This window comes from Penicillium citrinum (assembly GCF_028827155.1).
Source record: "Penicillium citrinum strain IBT 23319 chromosome Unknown utg000008l:1.0-2707905.0:1.0-2709502.0, whole genome shotgun sequence".
NCBI classification, from domain to species: domain Eukaryota; kingdom Fungi; phylum Ascomycota; class Eurotiomycetes; order Eurotiales; family Aspergillaceae; genus Penicillium; species Penicillium citrinum.
Window position 1 is genome coordinate 2,314,235 of NW_026622693.1, and position 18,670 is coordinate 2,332,904.

The 18,670-nt window shown below is 46.0% G+C and overlaps 9 protein-coding genes across 9 annotated transcripts; 4 read left to right on the forward strand and 5 right to left on the reverse strand.

The window, feature by feature from the left end:
• Positions 1-115: 115 nt before the first annotated feature.
• N7469_009308 (uncharacterized protein) lies at positions 116-418 on the reverse strand (the record flags this gene model as incomplete). The annotated part of the gene is made up of 1 exon (XM_056648226.1): positions 116-418. One exon carries the CDS (start codon positions 416-418, stop codon positions 116-118), a length of 303 nt encoding a protein of 100 aa, XP_056497991.1.
• Positions 419-495: 77 nt separating this feature from the next.
• N7469_009309 (uncharacterized protein) lies at positions 496-1,170 on the reverse strand (the record flags this gene model as incomplete). The annotated part of the gene is made up of 2 exons (XM_056648227.1): positions 496-869; positions 987-1,170. 2 exons carry the CDS (start codon positions 1,168-1,170, stop codon positions 496-498), a joined length of 558 nt encoding a protein of 185 aa, XP_056497992.1.
• Positions 1,171-2,295: 1,125 nt separating this feature from the next.
• On the forward strand, positions 2,296-4,223 carry N7469_009310 (uncharacterized protein; the record flags this gene model as incomplete). Its single annotated transcript, XM_056648228.1, has 8 exons — positions 2,296-2,338; positions 2,398-2,520; positions 2,576-2,800; positions 2,864-3,310; positions 3,364-3,673; positions 3,723-3,805; positions 3,864-3,949; positions 4,014-4,223. The coding sequence occupies 8 exons, from the start codon at positions 2,296-2,298 to the stop codon at positions 4,221-4,223; spliced, it is 1,527 nt and encodes a 508-aa protein (XP_056497993.1).
• A 1,865-nt stretch (positions 4,224-6,088) lies between these two features.
• On the forward strand, positions 6,089-7,265 carry N7469_009311 (uncharacterized protein; the record flags this gene model as incomplete). The annotated part of the gene is made up of 2 exons (XM_056648229.1): positions 6,089-6,765; positions 6,824-7,265. The coding sequence occupies 2 exons, from the start codon at positions 6,089-6,091 to the stop codon at positions 7,263-7,265; spliced, it is 1,119 nt and encodes a 372-aa protein (XP_056497994.1).
• Positions 7,266-7,863: 598 nt separating this feature from the next.
• On the reverse strand, positions 7,864-9,357 carry N7469_009312 (uncharacterized protein; the record flags this gene model as incomplete). Its single annotated transcript, XM_056648230.1, has 3 exons — positions 7,864-8,722; positions 8,788-9,032; positions 9,094-9,357. 3 exons carry the CDS (start codon positions 9,355-9,357, stop codon positions 7,864-7,866), a joined length of 1,368 nt encoding a protein of 455 aa, XP_056497995.1.
• A 3,147-nt stretch (positions 9,358-12,504) lies between these two features.
• N7469_009313 (uncharacterized protein) lies at positions 12,505-13,093 on the forward strand (the record flags this gene model as incomplete). Its single annotated transcript, XM_056648231.1, has 3 exons — positions 12,505-12,517; positions 12,572-12,846; positions 12,911-13,093. The coding sequence occupies 3 exons, from the start codon at positions 12,505-12,507 to the stop codon at positions 13,091-13,093; spliced, it is 471 nt and encodes a 156-aa protein (XP_056497996.1).
• A 559-nt stretch (positions 13,094-13,652) lies between these two features.
• On the reverse strand, positions 13,653-15,295 carry N7469_009314 (Zn(II)2Cys6 transcription factor; the record flags this gene model as incomplete). The annotated part of the gene is made up of 3 exons (XM_056648232.1): positions 13,653-14,776; positions 14,831-15,135; positions 15,189-15,295. 3 exons carry the CDS (start codon positions 15,293-15,295, stop codon positions 13,653-13,655), a joined length of 1,536 nt encoding a protein of 511 aa, XP_056497997.1.
• Positions 15,296-15,803: 508 nt separating this feature from the next.
• On the forward strand, positions 15,804-17,567 carry N7469_009315 (uncharacterized protein; the record flags this gene model as incomplete). The annotated part of the gene is made up of 4 exons (XM_056648233.1): positions 15,804-16,126; positions 16,500-16,894; positions 17,022-17,077; positions 17,130-17,567. The coding sequence occupies 4 exons, from the start codon at positions 15,804-15,806 to the stop codon at positions 17,565-17,567; spliced, it is 1,212 nt and encodes a 403-aa protein (XP_056497998.1).
• A 328-nt stretch (positions 17,568-17,895) lies between these two features.
• On the reverse strand, positions 17,896-18,478 carry N7469_009316 (2,4'-dihydroxyacetophenone dioxygenase family protein; the record flags this gene model as incomplete). The annotated part of the gene is given in 2 exon segments (XM_056648234.1): positions 17,896-18,124; positions 18,135-18,478. The coding sequence occupies 2 exon segments, from the start codon at positions 18,476-18,478 to the stop codon at positions 17,896-17,898; spliced, it is 573 nt and encodes a 190-aa protein (XP_056497999.1).
• Positions 18,479-18,670: the final 192 nt, after the last annotated feature.

Here is an 18,670-nt window from a genome sequence, read left to right on the forward strand (position 1 = left end):
AGGTGTTCCTTGGTCTTCCGAATAGTTCTCCAGACAACCCTACATGTTCATCACATCCACTGCTAGGATTCAAGCCCAAATTCCCGTCCTAGGACTGGGTAATAATGGCTACAGCTTATGGAGAAAGCTCCATACCTCCTTCTACAAGCTCAGTGCGCCATGGATTACCACCCGTACCCATGTCAACAATTTCTACGTCTGCTTTCTGGAAACCTGACACTTCAATGGTGACTCCTTTATCCAGCTTGTTTACCAATAACATCTTCCCGGTATCATCGACTGTCTCCAACGCCTGAGCGTGGAACTGAGACTCATCGCTCGTAGTTTGAACTAGGTTGTCGCCAATGAGAAGATTCTTCTGTATTAATTGTAGGACACGCAGGCGAGCGGTTGGCAGGCCAGTCTGATGATATATCATCGAGACAGATGGATATTGGCCTGCGTAGCCACTCAGTTGGCTCTCTCCAATGGCATCAATTCCAACCACGGCGAGCTTTAAGAAAATGTATGCGTATACTCCCCCAATCCAAACCCAATACTGCCCGGGGATGGTATAATTATCGTAGAACACAGTTGATCTGAGGGGGGGTCCATAGTGCCCAGTTCATTGATGGTGGTGCGTGTCAATGGCGATGAAGCCTTTCGGACAGCTTCAATCTCGGCTACTTCAGCGAGGAATGTGCTTGCCATTTTGAAACTCTGCGCAGCCTCATTCTGGGTTGTTGAGTTATCCGGAGTAGCATAGGAATGATAGCTGATCCAGTCCAGGGGTGTGCCGGGCTTGTGGTTTGCAGGATGGAGGAAATCCTTCACGCGGGTCACATTGCGCGTGGCTAAAGCAAGGCCAACGAATTGGGTTTTCGGCGAGACTTCGTGAATTGCAGAAGTGACAGAATCGTAGATCTTATTTTAAAGTTCTGGGCTGATGGTATGTTCTGGATCTGATTCATTCAGGATTTCCCAGTACTCGATATCAAGATGATGACCAGATTTGCGGTAGACTCCAAACACATCAGTGAATCCGCCCTTTACGTACCAGGAAAAAATCCGTGCATAGCACTCGGAGGTTTCTTTCAGCGAAGGATCGCGTAGTTGCGTTCCATTGTTGTAGTTCCAGTCGATCGTGTTGACATCCTCCGGATACTCATAAGGAGTATCGGTCACCCACATCCAGTCAGGTGTCGTACTGAAATTGATGATATGAGATACATTTGGAGTATTCGCCATAAAGTCCAGTAGTAGTTGATCCGCGTACGTGAAGTCTCAGCTTGTGGAACAATGGGTCTCATTCTTGACCCCCGGGGGGGGGGGGTTGATTACTGGAACCGAAAGACGGGGATAGGGGAACCAGGGGACATAGCGAACATAATCAGCGGCCACTGACTTGAGAGAGTTCAAGGCATTCTCGCATGTACTACTGTTTGACAGGAGTGGTGGATTTACGACTGACTGTAGAGTGGCCGTTGTTTTAGACTCGATCCACACATTGTTCCAGTCGATATCCACATGGAGACTGGATGCATCGCTATTGTTGGGTAAAGCAAAACACGAGATTTCAAAAGCTACAGCTCGGGCAATGTACAAATCCATCTCTGAATGATTTAACAGCCTGATAATCTCACTCTCTCAATCTGGAGAACAAAGGATAGGACGCCATCGGTATCATATTTCCAGCATGCCTATTTATAACCAACTCTGCCCTCGTACATCGAAGTTCGAGTTTGGATCGTCGATTGTAAACTAATCAAATGAATACATTTCCCAAGAGAGAAGAAGGTCAAAACAAGCGAATGCAACTCGACTCTTCATGGTCTCAGAATATTGCTCGAGCACTGACGATCCTTTGTGCTCGAGCTCATGGCACGCCAGCAAGTAGGCGACAGGGTCACAACAGCAGCCTAGAACTGTTCTTCGGGACATCTCAAGAGGTTCATCTTCGATTTCTTCAAGACAGCCAGTGGCGCCCTCCTAGTCAAGCCCGGCGACGGTTATTTCCAGCCTTCCAGAAGCTTAAGTCGCTTCATTCGGCAAAAAGTGCGGGGAATCTCCGCAGATCCCCGGATTTGGAGTTCCACTAAACCACTTTTGGACGTTGAAATGCATGAAGAGTGACGGCCCGGGCTAATTCACCCCGAAAAAAGCGTGATGCTTCGGCCTAAGTGCTAGCGAGATGCTGGGGGGTAATGTTTCCTCCTTCAAAATGGACGGCTGAAAGCCGTGGGGACCCCGGACTTCCCTTCTCTTCAACGTCTTTCCACATTTCATTGAGTCTCTGCTTCTGCATAAGCTTTCAAGATGGGTCAAATTCGTGGAAGAAGTCTTCACTGGGCTGTCACAGGTATAGTTTCCATTTCTTCATCTCTAATATCGGGCCGAGACTAACCAGGATTGATACAGCCGCCAGCTGCCAGGCCTTTCTTCTCCTGGGGTATGATCAGGGTGTGATGAGTGGACTGGTTGGAGCAGACAATGAATTTGGAAAACAATTCGGCCACCCCGATGCGAATATGCAGGGCATTCGTGAGTGAGAATTCCTCGAGAATATAGATCAATGCGATTAATCGCGAGGGTCCAGTAACTTCAATATATGACATTGGCTGCGCCGTGGGATGTCTCATTGCTTTTGTTTTCGGTCACCGTATCGGTCGAAAGAGAATGATCATGGCCGGAGGTACGATCATGATCATTGGAACTATCATCCTCGGCTCTTCCTATTCTACTGCGCAATTTCTCGTTGGGAGAATTGTTACCGGGCTAGGTAATGGCATTAACAGTAGCACCGTTCCGACGTATCAAAGTGGTATGTGAATATTTCTACGTGGCTATATTATTTCGAAGATGTTCGATTGCTAAAAGCATTCAGAGATGGCACGCCCGGAGCTACGTGGTACTCTACTCTCTGCACAAGGCACAGTTACCATCGTCGGGCTTTGTATCGCCTATTGGCTAGATTATGGTCTCAGTTTCGTCGACTCTCCAGTGCAGTGGCGATTTCCAATCAGCTTCCAGGCATTTTTCGCCGTCTGTCTTGTTCTTCAAATGATTCCATTACCTGACACACCTCGTTGGTTGTGTGAACAAGATCGTAGTGACCAGGCGGCCTCAGTGCTTGCTCGACTTCAGTTGGAACAACCCGCAGACGAGTCAACGCCGGAGGTCATTCATCTCCGTCGTCAAATTGAGACATCGCTTGAAATTGAGTCGGCTGGTGGTCCCTTCAAATATAGAGAATTGCTCTCCGGTGGCAAGATGCAAAACCTCCGACGGATGATCCTTGCAGGCTTGGTGAATGTCCAGCAGCAATTCACTGGTGGGTGGCCCCTTTTATATCGCCAAACACTTTGGAAAAGCTGACATATAAAGGCTCAAATATGATCAATTACTATGCGCCTATCGTTTACCAAAATGCCATGAATTTATCCCGTAATTTGTCGTTGATCCTTGGAGGATGTACCTCTCTTGCCTACCTTGTTGGGTCCATAATTCCCCTGTGGAGCATGGATCGTTTTGGTCGTCGTACATCACTCATGATTTCCGCTGCCGGTCTTTGTCTATGCTTCGTCATGACCGCCATTCTTTTATCTATCGGCACTACCTCATGTGCATATGCTGCAACAGTCTTCGTCTTCATTTTCCAGATATTCCTTGGGTTTGGTTATTTGCCTGTGCCATGGTAGGTTATATGCGATGCCTTTTCAATGTATAGTGTTAACCTTGAGCAGGTTTTATCCTAGTGAGATTACCACGACTCGCATCCGTGCACGCGGTCAAGCATTTGCGGGTTTCGTCAACTGGATGTGCGTTTGTAAGTATAGAATAGTGGATGTTCTTTCGTTTTGAGACTTCAATACTAACAATCCTAGTCATCGTGGTTCAAGTCACCCCTACCGCTATTGATAACATATCATGGCGTACATTCATTATTTTCGCATGCTTTTGCTTTGCTTGGGTAAGTATTCCTTTGTGGAATCTCAAAACATTCGGTGTGTTCCAGTTTATGCTGACTACTCAAGATTCCAATGGTATATTTCTTCTTCCCTGAGACAAAGGGGCTCGAGCTGGAAGATGTCGACCACCTTTTCGAAAAAGGTGGCATTACTGGCGGTGTGTTTGAATCACGCGGTCATCCAGTGCTACCTGGACATCACCGCACAATCAATACGGATATTATTGAGAAGCAGACCCAAGGGGAATGGCCTGGAATGCATGTTGAGCATGTTTAAATATTTTGCAGCTTTGTATATAGGGATTCCAGGGCCACTCGCAGCATTACTGATAAAAACCCGACTACAGTAGACACATAGAACGCTTCAAGATTGGGAAAGGAATGGAAATATTTGGAGAACACTGAAGATACGAAATCAGTATTTAACTTTCAATTCTACCGATTCATCATCCTTGTTCCCTATAGACTCAGGATGTCCCTGGACAAAGCTTGGATCACCATACTACATCTCCATGTGACAATATTCCCTCATCGGTCGTGCCTTGCATATGCTTTCACACAAATCAGGAACTCTTATCTAGGGCCAATGAAAAGGGTCATTCGGGGCTTCTTGTTTTATTCCAAAGATCATATGACTATCCGTCGGGCCTGTCGAACAGGAACAAAAGAGTGGCCCGGGGAATAACACGGATGATAAACCATATCACTGCGTCGTTGGTGCGAAAGCAAAGTATTCAGACTCAAAAACACCTTTGAGATGGAATGCTGGTCTCATTTCTCAACTTCCACATCATACAGAGCCTTGGCACGGTATTTCAGGGCAATGATGACAGGCTATGGTCCACATTTTCTCGCCACCTGCCGAACCTGCCGAATCAATGCGTCTGCCAGACTGGCCAGAACTGTATGCCCCAAGTACAAGCCGGTCACGAGGTATACTAGACCAGTAGCAATGGCAAACCTTCACCTTGACTCTTCAACCTCGAAAAAAAAACTATTCTTAGTTCAATATCTTGGGGAAGGCTTATCCTTCATTCTTCTCTTTGGCCTACCACGTCGATAATTCCATTCAAACGGGGTTGAGTCCAATAAAGCCCAGGTTGGAGAAGCAACGGTTCGTTGCCAGCTATCAAGGCTTAAGTCTGATGAGTTGATTGTCTCAATCCATTCCGTGGCCGACCCGTGTCTGTTTCATTGGCGCGATAGACCAGTCTATGGCACGTAAGGTTTACTAGTGTGTAAAGTGTAGTAGCTACCATTCATCAAATGACCTTTTAGCTTCAACATTCCAACTTCAATTGAATTGAGCAAACTCTATGGTATCTCCTTGATACGTGTACCATGATCAATCCTTCTAAGCTACAGAATAGATACAAAAAAATCAAAGATTAGCAAAACAGCAAAACAAATAGAGAATAGCACATTTCATGCCGCTACTCATTGCTTTAAAAACGATCATCGTCATGAATGACCATTCCATGACGATGGGCATCATATCCTCTCTGCCTTGGTTATTTTTGCAACTTCTTGCGGGTCATACCCCAGACATCCGGTTGTGGACCGTGACTCTAAACTGTGTAATAATGATAAATTTTACCATTTAAGGAATCTCTAAACAGCCGGAGTGGGACGGATTCAGACCGACCCGAGCAGCGGCTCTATCTCGGCGTTCTAGATCAGACTAGAGCTCTCCCCAGCCAATGACGCAGGGCATCCGGGATGATATCAGCTGCTATCCTTGCTATATTCTGGAGAAAACTAAACTATTCTGGGCAATGAGCGCCCGATAACCTTCAAGCCATTCGGTGCTGTCAATGATCTACCGATCACCTGACCGGTACTCAGGTATATCTCCCGCTAGAATTCCTGGGGAATGACTGGAAAATTGGCCACCTGATTACCGTGCGCATTGTAATATGCCAGCCATCTCGGATGCGAAACTTCGAGTACCGTCCAAGGAATCGGCTGGGGGCGTCGTGGAATCCGTGTCAAGAGTGTCGAGATGGCTATATAGAAACGTAACTTTCGTCGGGATGAGATGTAGTTATCAGCAACTCCAAAGCAAAGATCAATCAAAGCATCAAGCTTCTTAACTCTTTAATCTCAAAGAACTATCTTTGGTTCGATTTAAGCACATTCAAAATGTCCTTCTTCAGGAATTTCTTCGGTACTACTCCTGCTGCCCCAGTTGAGGATGCAAAGGAGAACAAGACCCCCATTCGCGCTCTTCCCGCCCCCTGGTATACTTCCCAGGCCATGTATGATCTCGAGCGCCGGGCGATCTTCTCTCGCAAGTGGCTCCTCACCACACACAAGGCCCGCGTCCCCAACCCCGGTGATTGGGTCCGCTATGATGCCGCCGGTTACGAGTTCGTTGTTGCCAAAGATCACCAAGGCGAGATTAAGGCATTCTTGAGCGACCAGCTTTCTCCTGTCCACGTGCACCTTGACCGCAATGGCTTCGTTTGGGTCAACCTGGATGCTTCCGAGACCCCTGAGGTTGCCTGGAAAGATGACTTTGAAGGTGCCGATGAGCAGCCTCGCTTCCAGTACTACAACTTTGATGAATATAATTTCGATCACACCTGGGATATGGAGGGTGACTTCAACTGGAAGATTCTTGCCGATAACTACAACGAGTGCTATCACTGCCAAGTTGCCCACCCCGATATTCCCACCATTGCCGATCTCAACTCTTACTACGTCAAGCCTAAGGATGGCCACATTCAACACTACGGTGCTCCTCGAGAAGATCAGATTGCTAAGGGATTCCGCATTGCCACCACTTACTTCTGGCCAAATGCTTCCTTCAACATCTCGTAAGTTATCAATCGCCACACTACATCTGCAAAGCATAGCTAACCTTTTCTTTCCCAGTCCCAACTTCTTCTTCATGCAGCGCTTCACCCCTACCAGCCCAACTAAGTGTGTAATGCGCTACGAGGTCTACCGCCACAAGGATGCCACCGACGAGGCTTTCAACCTGATCAGCGACATGTACAAGCGAATCATGTCTGAGGACAAGTATCTCTGCATTCACACCCAGAAGAACCTTAACACCGGTGTCTTCGTCAACGGTCTTCTCCACCCTGAGATGGAACTGGGTCCTCTCCACTTCCAGAAGACAGTTCGCGACGTCGTCATGGAGCATCGCAGGAAGGAAGAAGCAGTCGGCCACGACATCTGGCCCGCCGCAGACCGCGCCACTCAAGAAACAACGGTCGATGAGGAATCTATTGCATACCGCACTGGCACGGACACTTACATGAGTGAGAAGAATGATCTGAATATCACCGTGACTCCACTGGTCAGCGTCTAAGGGACCAGCGTTTATGATTGTTATGATGGAAGGAATATGGATTAATCCTCTTGTTTTATTATATAGCATTCTCTTTCTTAACTAGAATTGCTTTTGATTTATTAGATCTTAGTCTTTTTGAGCGAATATTGGCCATGACAGAATGAATTTCAGGATAGTTTCTTTTACTTCAAAGTCTTTTTCCTCTTCCTTACCTAAGAAAGATAGGTACCTTTTTTTTCCTCGGGGACTTTTTTTTAAAAAAAAAAATTGTCAGTAAGCCTTTGAACATTCGACCCAATAATCTCGAGTTTCAAATGTACATTAGCGTACGATATCTAGTACTGATGTAGTATATGATCGTCACCTATGATGCTTGTCAGGGGTTGACGCTGGAGCCAATGTGGATTTAACCGGTGTCATTCTCATGCGTGAAAAGATTTCGTGATAGATTTAATCATAAATCTGACATGTCAAAACTACCTTACGAGTAAATCCGAGTGGAATTGAAAGTGAAGTGAATATCGTGGTCAAATAAATGCTCTTCAGCTAGAAAAATGCTAATCGTACATGTCCTAATCACATATCGTAACAATTCGTGACTCGTGAGTTAGACCTTTCAGTTCTTATTACGCTTCTGAAATAAAGCGCTATTTCCAATATCAAGCTTGTCGAGTATACTACCATGACCGCTTGATGTTCTCCGGTGATGAGACGATTCTATTTGTTGTTCTGGTGATTGCTTTTGCGGGTTGTTTTGTTGTTCATGTCTGTGTGCGGAGAACACGACATCGAACAATTCTCGGACGTTCATAAAACCAGGTGTACGCGCTTCCACGCGTGATTCGCGGATAGCTTCACTGGCTTCACTAGCTTGAGGTGTGCTTGCGCCGTTGGTGTCTTCCACATTGATATCGGGAGTTTTCTCAGCTTTAGGTGTAGTTGGGGACTCTGGCTCATCATTTTCATCGCCAAGCTCCTTAAACCAGGGGTGGTCTAGAAATTGTTCAATGCTGAGTCTCTCATCCGTGTTAACGGTCAAGGTTTTGGAGACAACGTCTTTCGCGTCGTTGGAGACGTCGTCCCACCACGGTGAGTCAAAGGTGTAGTCTCCCCTGGCAACTTTCTTCATCAGGACCTTGGTGTCTGGGTCATAGAATGGTGGGTAACCGGCCAGAAGTGTATAAAGGACACAGCCAATGGCCCACATATCGACGCCCGTGGTGTATTTCTCATCGCGAACTATTTCGGGTGCTGCGTATGACATAGTTCCGCATGGTGTGGCTGTAGTCATACCGGAAATAACTTTGGAAAGGCCAAAATCTCCTAGTTTCACGACACCAATGCCTCCACCGCCTGTGCCTGGAATAAAATCACCTTCATCAACTTTATCTTCCTCTCCAGGGAGGTTGCGCCTCGGTTTTGTACTGGGCTTCATTGGTATAGAATCGAAAAAGATATTCTCTGGTTTGATATCTCTGAGAAAACATTAGCCTTTAAGCTCGTGATAAGGAGATATTCCCGGAACTGGGTAAATACGTACCGATGTACAACACCAAGATCCTGATGTAGATAGCGCACGGCTTCCGCGACTTGCTTAATGACATGTTTTGCCAAATCCTCGCTCAGGAATGTGAGTTTGACCAATTGATTGAATAATTCTCCTCCAGTGCTAAGTTTCATAATAATATGGCAATATTGACCGGTTTCGACTGTATCGATGATCTCGGTAACATTGGGGTGTCTCAATTGTCGCATAATTTGTATCTCTTTCTGTATGTTGGATCTCTGTCTTTAATGTTAGCTTCTGATCGGAACTCAGAATATGCATTTAATAAGGCTCTCGTACCTGTTGTTCGTTCATGTCAAATTTCCTCAAGACCTTAACTGCGACAGTCCCTTCTTTGCCTTCGCGGTCGGAGGCTCGATAGACTTTGCTAAATGCTCCAGTTCCCAGTACATCCAGGAGTTCCCATCGTTCGAGGCCGGGGTATGCTGCAAATTTCTTGCTTTGGAGGGAACCAGGCCCTTGAACAGCTTTTCTTCCATCATTATAATTAGCAAGAGGGTCATGGCCTCCATTGGCTGGTTTCGGGATATGATCGAGCGGCATGTCTAGGTTTCGCGCCCCTATGGCTATTGGAGATGTAGGTGCAACTTTCATAATCATGAGTGCTGGGGTATCTAGAAATGTCGGATCGGGTTTAGTGGTATGGTATGCGCGGGCTATGTGAATTGAATTAAAAAGGGTGGTCAATATACGCGAAACCCCTTGGGTGGGAAAAACACGGTCTGAACTGGGAATAAAGCTGCCTTAACAATAGATGGCTGATCATTGTGACATTATGGTTCATTCCATACGTCAGCCTAGCTATCAGGTTCTTTGGAATCTTCCCTTGGCTTTTCCCCAGTTGTGTACGTACATAGTACAGTATAACTTGTAGCAGGGATTTGATAGCATCGCATGACATCATAGGGTTTTAAAAAACAGAAACCGGCCGGTTGATCATCGGTCTACTATCCACGAATCACGACCCTTTGTCTCTTTTTTCCATCGGCATGAAACACAAGGTTTAGTCAGGGGAGATTGGGACTTTCATCTATCGGCTGCTTATCCACAAATTAGGCTGTCGTTTTTCCAAAAGGTCAAGCATGAATGAGCCTCACACCTGCAGTTGGGCTAGAAGATCTTCTATCTCGTGACAACAAAATACAGTCAAAAATACGTACAGTACTTTTGCCCAAATACAGCATAGGTATTTCATTCGCTGGACCAAATGAACAAACAAATTTGATCAAGATACAGTCCTGTCCCAACTTGTCGTTTGCGGAATCCTCGTGGCGCACAGCCGCACAGCCAAGCGGGCGGCACGTAAGCGGTTTTGCCACTCCCAAAGACGTTTGGTTTGTGATTTCCCCACAGTCTACCGTCCCTAAACATGGAAACACAATTGACGGGTGAACTTTTGCGTGATTGGTGGAAACGTGCTGTCTGGGGTGCTTTGAATTGGTAGATGACGCTGTTTGTCATCCGGATTGCTCAATGTCCGGGGTTGTAGAAGAGGTAAATGCTGTTTCTAATTTGTTCAAACGAGCGACCGTGCCCGTTATGCTTTTCTGGAGTCATCCGTAGCCGCAAGGATCGTTGTAGGAAATAATCTGGTTGGCTGGAACTGTCGCCATCCCGGCCAACCTTCTATGTACTGTACTCTACTGTATACTAGTGTACACTGCGCAGCCCGTGCGGGCGGAAATTCATGCGGTGGCGGGGTCTAATCATTGTTCATCTGAGCTTCAATTCATCCAAGGATTATGCCGGCTGAGTTACCTTCTGTAGTCACTAAGAGCTCACACTTTGCCCCCCCGGGGGGGGGGGGTCCATGTACAGTGCAGTATGAAATTTATTTCATGGTATAAGGTTTTATGTAGGAGTATAATGGCACACTGTATACTTTCGACTTGCATCATGTCTGCCGTTTCTATATAAGGCGTCTCTACGATGTTGAATTGATGACCCTTTTGAAGGCCGGTAGCTTGACGCAAGATCCACAAAATTGGACTGCTAATCACGCTAATTATTCAGATCGATGGAAAATTTGCCCGTAAAGTACCTACTCTATAGGTATGGACTACTCGATAGACGCTCACATTCTGACCTTTTGTAGCTAGATATCGTGGATAATGTTATAATTGTTCGCGGCGAACCTTGCAGTCTAATTGTGGGCCTCTTCAATAGATATTGTTGAGGATATGATACACTTGACTAGCAGCACAGGAGACTACTTCAAGAAACAAATACAACAGCTGAGGGTTATCACACTGATGCCAGTGTCGGCAGTTGTAACACGATCAATCGAAACTTGTCTTCAAGACTACTTTCGGAATTGCCAATCCTTCGATTGCCAACCTATTAATTTGACATCCAAATATCAATGAACATTATAGAAACGACTTCAAGTTATTTTCTTTAGGGGCTCCTAGTACCTGAATCAGTACCCGAATTAACAATACGTCCCGAGGTGTGCTCAATACTACCTTCTGGAGTCACCGCCCCACGAAAGTAAACATTGTGGACATTTTCGAAGGCCAAATGCGCCACGACTTGGCAATACATACTGTACAGTATGACAGGCCACCGAAACTCTCCGCTTAATACATCCCTGTGTCGTGTCGCGAGTCACGTATGTAAATCAGGGTCGCTAGTTGATCTATACCTGGATACGTTCCAGATCTCACCTGTACTGTAGGTATTTTGCACAAAACTCACCAAGGCCAATCAATTTTGGTTCGGAATGACGTCGCCGAAGAGGCTCAGCAAGTTCGAAAAGGACATCGGGGTAAAAGGTTCTATTGTCCATCTGGGGTCTGAAAATGACGTATTTTTTGGGCTAATTTTAATTCGGGTCTGCTGTCATTCTAGTCTAGAACTGGCATCTTTTAAATTTGAATCCATGGATAGATCTAGCCACCTTACGACGCGCAGAAAATCCTCGATGGATTGTAGCATAACCCAATTTGGAACTTTGCATGCCGATCGCGACGCTAGTGGTTGTGGTTGAGACCCGGCAGTTTGGTCGCTGGAAAACAACTTTGTATACAATCTATGCGTGAACTCGACTTCTGCTCATCAGGTAATGGGACAATTTTATGCTATTTTTTTAAGAATTTAGCTCGCTACAATTATCTCACTATGGCAGATCAAAATAACATTCAGGCCCATCTATCTGAATACTCACAGTCTACGTCACTAAGACGATCGACAGCACTAATGCTTTACGCAGGTTTTAGGATGGAGGAAGACTTATCAAAGATCCTTCAGGCCTCCGTCAAGCGATAACTTCGTGATAAGCACATGCATGCCTCTGTCAAGGAGCGAGTCTTCTCTTTTGATATGAGAAAAAGTGCTTCCATTGAGATACTAACGAGGATCATTTCCAGATATGTCGTGTTCGCGAGGATACCACTAAGATGGAAAATGTATACCATGGTCGCCAAGTTATTTAGCGTGACCATAATTCCCCGCGGATTGCCTCTTCAGGAAGATCTGATAGGTTCCTCCAAAAGGCAGCTACGACCGGACGGTTCCTTCCATAGCAAACATCTGCACCTTCCCGAATCAAACAATTCCACGCTTCTCGATTCGCTTCTCCCTGTACATCTATCTTTCTATTCTTCATACCCTTTTGTTTATTATTCTTTGCAAATCTTCATTTTCAAATTCGAGTCCCATTGCAAGTCTGACTGTCAAATACAGCGCACCATGAATCTGATCAGTGAGCGAGGAAAAGAGCGAAACCCATGGATCATTTGCTAAAATTTGTTTTCAGTGCATTTCAATCCACCTCACGAGGACTGGTTCGCCAGGGTCCCCAATTTCAGGCGCAACCCCAACGCCAAGGTTAGTGAGGAGTTCAGGCGTCTGGGGGCTCAGCGGAATTGGCGCCCCCAGGGACGTACCTGGCGCAAGCATTGGTATGCTTGTATGGATGCCGAGTATAATCGACTCATAGGGTATCGTGATATAGATCTTATGACCTGGCAGCAGATGTGTGCAAAGCTGGGGTTGCATGCGAACTTGCGGTCCATTACGAAGTGTAAAAGGGTATCTATAGAATATAAGCCTAGTCGATATATTCATTACGAGTCACTAAGAGATTTGATTTTAGGGAGTCTCTCATGTTCATGTCAATATTGTTGATATTATTGACTGCTGGGAGGCCGATGAAAGGCCCCAACTTTTCAAAAGTCGGAAAGAGCTATCGAACTATGTGAAGACCGGCATGAGATTCCCTCTTGATATCATCAGACAAGATAAGGTCCTTCGTGTCTTTCTGGCGCATATTGATTGAATGAGTATCAGCAGCATACTGGTTAAAATAGTCTGCGCGATCTCCATTCCATCAAGCTAGCTGTCGAGATTGATAGTTCCCTGTTGTGGCGCATTTTTTGTTGCCTTTTCACGATATTTTCTGTGATATCTTTGAGCCATTGTCTTTCGTATTCCCAGACATGTACAGTGGGAGCCCAAGCCAAGCATTGTTGATTCTGACTTTTTTATTTGATCTACTGCTGTTTGTGAATGGGTTTTGTCACGATTTCCTGTCGATATAACCCGGTACGGAATTTCTGTCTGACTGTCTTGAGGCTCAATATTGCATCCTCTGTAGTAACTCAAATGATCCGAAAGCCAACCATTCAGGACCTGTGCTAGAAATATCACATCGCATATCTGTAGAGATTCCTCCGGAGACAGGACACCAGAACTTCCCCACCGGAAGCCAGAGTTTGCCCATCTGGCAAGAGGCGTAGCATCCTTGGGTACCTTTAGTCGCGAGGGGCGAGTGCAAGTCATCGGGTGATTGAGCAAGATGGGTAAGTGTCTCGTTCAATTCAGCGACGGGATGCATCTCATGACAGAGAAAGTTCAACTCCATCTTGCTGAACTATGTCAAGCCAATCAACGCGTACGGGCGAACCAGCTGATTTCCGCGCAATCTTCAAACGCCACAACTTCTCGAGAACTGAAAGGGCGACTCCCACATTTCTGAAACCGCGCGATTCAATCATATCAAGCATTCTGTCCCGAATTACTTTGATATGTGATTCAGCCGTCGCCTCTCCTCCAGCCAGAAATATCGGGAAAAGCAATGTACACTCGGGTAGACTTCTAGTTGGCATTTGTTCGATTGTTTCGACAATTGATGCTGCTTGCGCGGTGGCTTTCAATGACAGATCTTCGACCTGCGACGGAAAGGCTCTTCTTTGAGTGCGGTAGAGATGGATCAGTGCTGAGCTGCGGTATGTCTCTGCTAGCAATCGCAATGAGGTATCGGTAGACGGTGGGCAAACCCATTGATTCAGGTGGGACTCAAGTGACTGAAACCGTGTCTGGGTTTCTAACTCTATCAATAGTTCGTTGACCGAAGCTGTGTCGTCGATAAAAGCGGGATCATCCCTAGTGGTGGTTGATGATGCAGATATGATGCCTTTGACCTTTTCATTGAGCGCGGTTATATCAGAGAGAATGACCAGGATCTCGGATGCAAGGCCAAAATGGGAATCAGGCATCCTAGATTCATCTAGCTTCAGGAAATGTTGAGAGTTCAAAAGTGGTGCTTGGTCCCGCGCAACAGCCATGACAATATCTCGATACGCAAAATTCCGGAGTAACCAGCGACCCGAATGGGCATCCTCAAATGGTTTCAGTAGCTCTATACTTGATGCTCCATCAAGAACAGACTTTGGTGTATTTGCTGATATTACTCCAGCAGCACCGACCAGATGCTGATACCAAGCAGCTCCATTGTCTGCCATTATGCTTTCCAAAGAGCATAATACTAGTGACATGGCAAGATTGGCTTCAATATTTGTTGGGTCCAAGTCAAGAGCGCCCCGCAGATCACTCAATGCAACACATCGATTTTGAATAGCCACCTGCTGGAATGAGCGGTCCCTCAATGACAAATGTGAGGATGACCATGCAATTAGCGTGTTTAACAATGGCGGGCTGTGCATAGCCATTGGCAAAAAGACTAGTTTGTAGATCAGCATTTGGCTCCACCCTGACAACTCTCCAGTGCTCATACCAGAAAGGAAAGAATTGTTTTCAATGTTGGTTGTCAAAAGGTGGGTGAAGGTTTGTGTGTAATAACGGAGAAAGTGTCGGCGGCTAGACGGGGATGTGCAGTCGGCATGTTCATCAACCCAGAAGAGAATGGGATCCGGGGTACCAAACAGGCGAAACGGTGCGTTAGTCACATCATTTGTAGACGTGATAGACTTCGTGCTGCTGCTACTTTGCGTAACGGATCTCGGCTCTTCCCATTTGCACATATAGTTCAAACGAACACATTCTCGACACACCGGATAGCCTAGATCGCATCGTTTCTTACTAGGCAATAAATCAGCGATTTAGAATCCACCCTAATCTGGGGTAGTACATACCGCTGACGACAAGTCACGCACCCCGTTCGCTCTCGAGTGGTCCCTCGCTTCTTGATGACCCGCCGCGGCACGGACGGTCGAACGGAGGAAATGTCCTTTGATGACATGGCGGCTCCCAGTGACTACGAATATTTCCAAGCAAGCCTCCGTACAATTGAAAGAGATCGATTCGAGCTGGCGCTAACAGCGGAGACTTGCATGAAGAACAGCAAGGAGGTGCAACTAAGAAGTTCCCCCAACGTTCAAACCGGCGTGCGGGGAAGAAGCGGCCATTTCCGCTTATCTTCGTGTGGGGGACCAATCAGTAGTCACGCGCTAACAGCGCAGATTCAATGTGTCCTAAAGGCAATTGGATATTGTATTTTCTTTACTTCTCAAGATTCTCCCTGTATCTCGTGTCTTCCAAGGTAATTATGGGGTATCTGCCAAGATCCTTTTGCTTATCGGGTCACGGCAATTTCGAGCGCTGCTCAGCCAATATGACAAGGCAAGCGGAGTCATACCGAGATAGCTGATATGTAACTCTTCTTTATTTATGTGCTATGGCCCCCAGGTAACTAGCATCTATATTGAACCTGAAACCCAAAGATTGAATCTTTGACTATTCAGGGAATCATGCACCAGTTTGAAGATGATAGAGAGCTTGAAGCTCGAGGCTACAGACGGGAAATGCCGAGACAGTTCTCGGTCTTCAGTCTGGTTGCTCTCTCGTTCAGTTTGACATGCACATGGTCCGGTACCGGGTCTTCGATGGGAATCTCAATTACAGAAGCATCGGCTGCTGGAACACTGTGGTCCATCCCGGTTGCTGCTCTTATGACTACGATTCTATCAGCAGGAGTCGCAGAACTAGCGTCTGCTTATCCCGTGGCGGGTGCCCAATACTATTGGGCATTTTTCCTGTCATCTGACAAATATCGAGCATTTGCATCATATATGTGAGAGGTTTTGATGTCTTTGCTAAAATACTCTGGCTAATGATTTTCTAGGAATGGTTGGTTGAGTATCCTTGGATGGTGGCTCGCGAGTGCAGCGGCATGCAATTTTATCTCATCGTTAATCTTGTCAATTGCGTATCTATGGTATCCGGACTATCAAAGTCAGAATTGGCATGAGTGGCTGGTATACCTTGGTATTGTCTGGCTCGCTGTTACATTGAATACATTTGGATCCCAACTCCTCCCATTGTTCAATCGATTCAATTGTAAGCAATGATTGCCTGATTAGCGACTGGCCATACTAATAATATGAGTTAGTCATACTCGCATGCTCTACTTTGACGGCGACAACCATCACTCTTTTTGTGTGTAGCCGACGCAATCATGCAACAGTCGAATGGATTTTCGCCGACACAACAAATGGAACTGGGTGGCCTAGTAATGGATTTGCTTTTATTCTAGCTATCAGTAACGCGGTATATGCATTTTTGGGCACAGACTGTGGAGCACATCTTTGTGAGGAGATTCGAGATCCTGCAAAAAATGCCCCGAAGATCATACTCTACCCCATCTTGATTGGCTTGGTCACTGCATGGCCATTTGCATGTGCCTGCATGTATGCCATTACTGACGTAGAAGCTGTTTTGAATACACCATCTGGACTTCCTCTGATCGAAATTTATTATCAGAGCACGCAGTCGAAGAGCGCTGCCTCGATTCTGTTGGCACTCTTTGCATTCTGCTTTTTCGGCTGTAGTGTTGCCAATGGTGAGTCATGGAGATCATCTCTTTCTCAATCTGGCTAATGATGAGATAGGTACGACCTGTTCGAGAACCCTTTGGGCAGTCTCTCGAGACAATATGTTACCTTTCAGTCGTTTTTGGTCAAAAATAGACCCGACATTCCAAATACCACTGAATGCTCTCTGTTTATCAGGGACAGTAATTTCAGTAAGCGACTTTCGAACATCATCTTCCGCGGAAGGACCTAACTCTTTTGTAGCTTTACGGCTTGATCTTCCTGGGCTCATCAACCGCCTTTTCTGCCATGGTCGGAGCAGCAGTTATCTTCCTGCAAACGTCATGTGCTCTTCCACAAGCTATCTTACTATTCCGTGGAAGAGACCATGTTCTTCCCGAAAGACCTTTCACACTTGGGCGACTTGGCCCTATTATCAACTTTCTTGCAGTGGCCTGGGTTGTCTTTCTCGATATACTGTGTTGCATTCCGACGGAAATGCCGGTCACAAAAGAGAACATGAACTACATCTCTGTGGTCACCTTTGGTTTAACTAGTATCGTTCTTCTGATGTACGTGTTCTGCAAGAAAGGAAAATACCTTGGCCCAAGAATGCCCAGTGGAGGACTTCATTTGGACGGACAAGAGGTTTCATTCAAGGAGGGCAAGCATGTCAATCTTCATGAATCGAAGGATGATTAGTTCGTGAAAATATTGACGCCTTAATCAAGTGACAGTAAATTCTGGCTGGATAGGAAATCCATAGATTCGAAACAACGTGTCCCCTCGAAGTGAGTACCAGAAATGGATACCATTCCAAAGACATTAATAAACACCTGTGGGTATGAATGCAATGGCAGCTTCAGTATCTATAATACCGAACCTTTAACTTGGCCTTTAGAAGGCCTTCAGTTCCTCGTCATAATGGTACTAATATCATATACTAATAGTCAATGAACTGCTCATCTACTGAATGTGTTCCAATCACAAGGTACTGGTCATTTCTCAATTGCCCAAGTGCTAATCTAACTTATCGTACAAACTGATCTGCAAAACTAGCACCCAATCCAACCTCCTCATAGTGCTTTCTGGCCGCTTGTAGTTTACTAAAAACATCTTCAATACCAAGAGCAACCCCATCGCGATCAACATAAATATAAGCGCCCGTCACATGAAACAGCGTAACCATCTCATTGACACCCTCTGGAACTTCCACTGCGTATCCCTCTTCAGCATATCTCCCAGTAAAACACAACCAACTGGAATAACTCACAAGTATGAATATCACCCGGAGGCTCAAAGGCATAACCGCCTTCCTCAGCCCACCAATCATGCTCCAAATAGTGCCATCGTCCCCTTAGGACCGTTGCATGGACAGGGCCGGTATGTCGGTGACGGGAAAGTATGCCACTCTTCCGCACACGCAGAATGTTGACGAAATATCCGTGCGAAACATTGAAGCATAATGGTCGGAACCAAACGTCTTTAGCTTGAGGAACCCATAGACGTTCATCGCAGTCTAAGTCGAGAACACCTGATACTACCAGGTCTTCTGGGACCTTTGGTAGTTTGGGACCGCGATATGCTTCTGTAGAGCCATCACCTTTTTCCATTTTGTTGGATGTGCCTGATTTATTATCAGCTGGACTGTTTATCTTAACCAGGTTGATGTCACCACATAGTCATACCGTTCATTGGTTCGAGTGTGAGAAAATAAAGACTCTGTGCAGAGGATGTTTGTCGCTAGTTAAATTGCCAGATTTATAATTCAGGTTCTCTCATTTTGTTATCATCTTCTGTGGGCG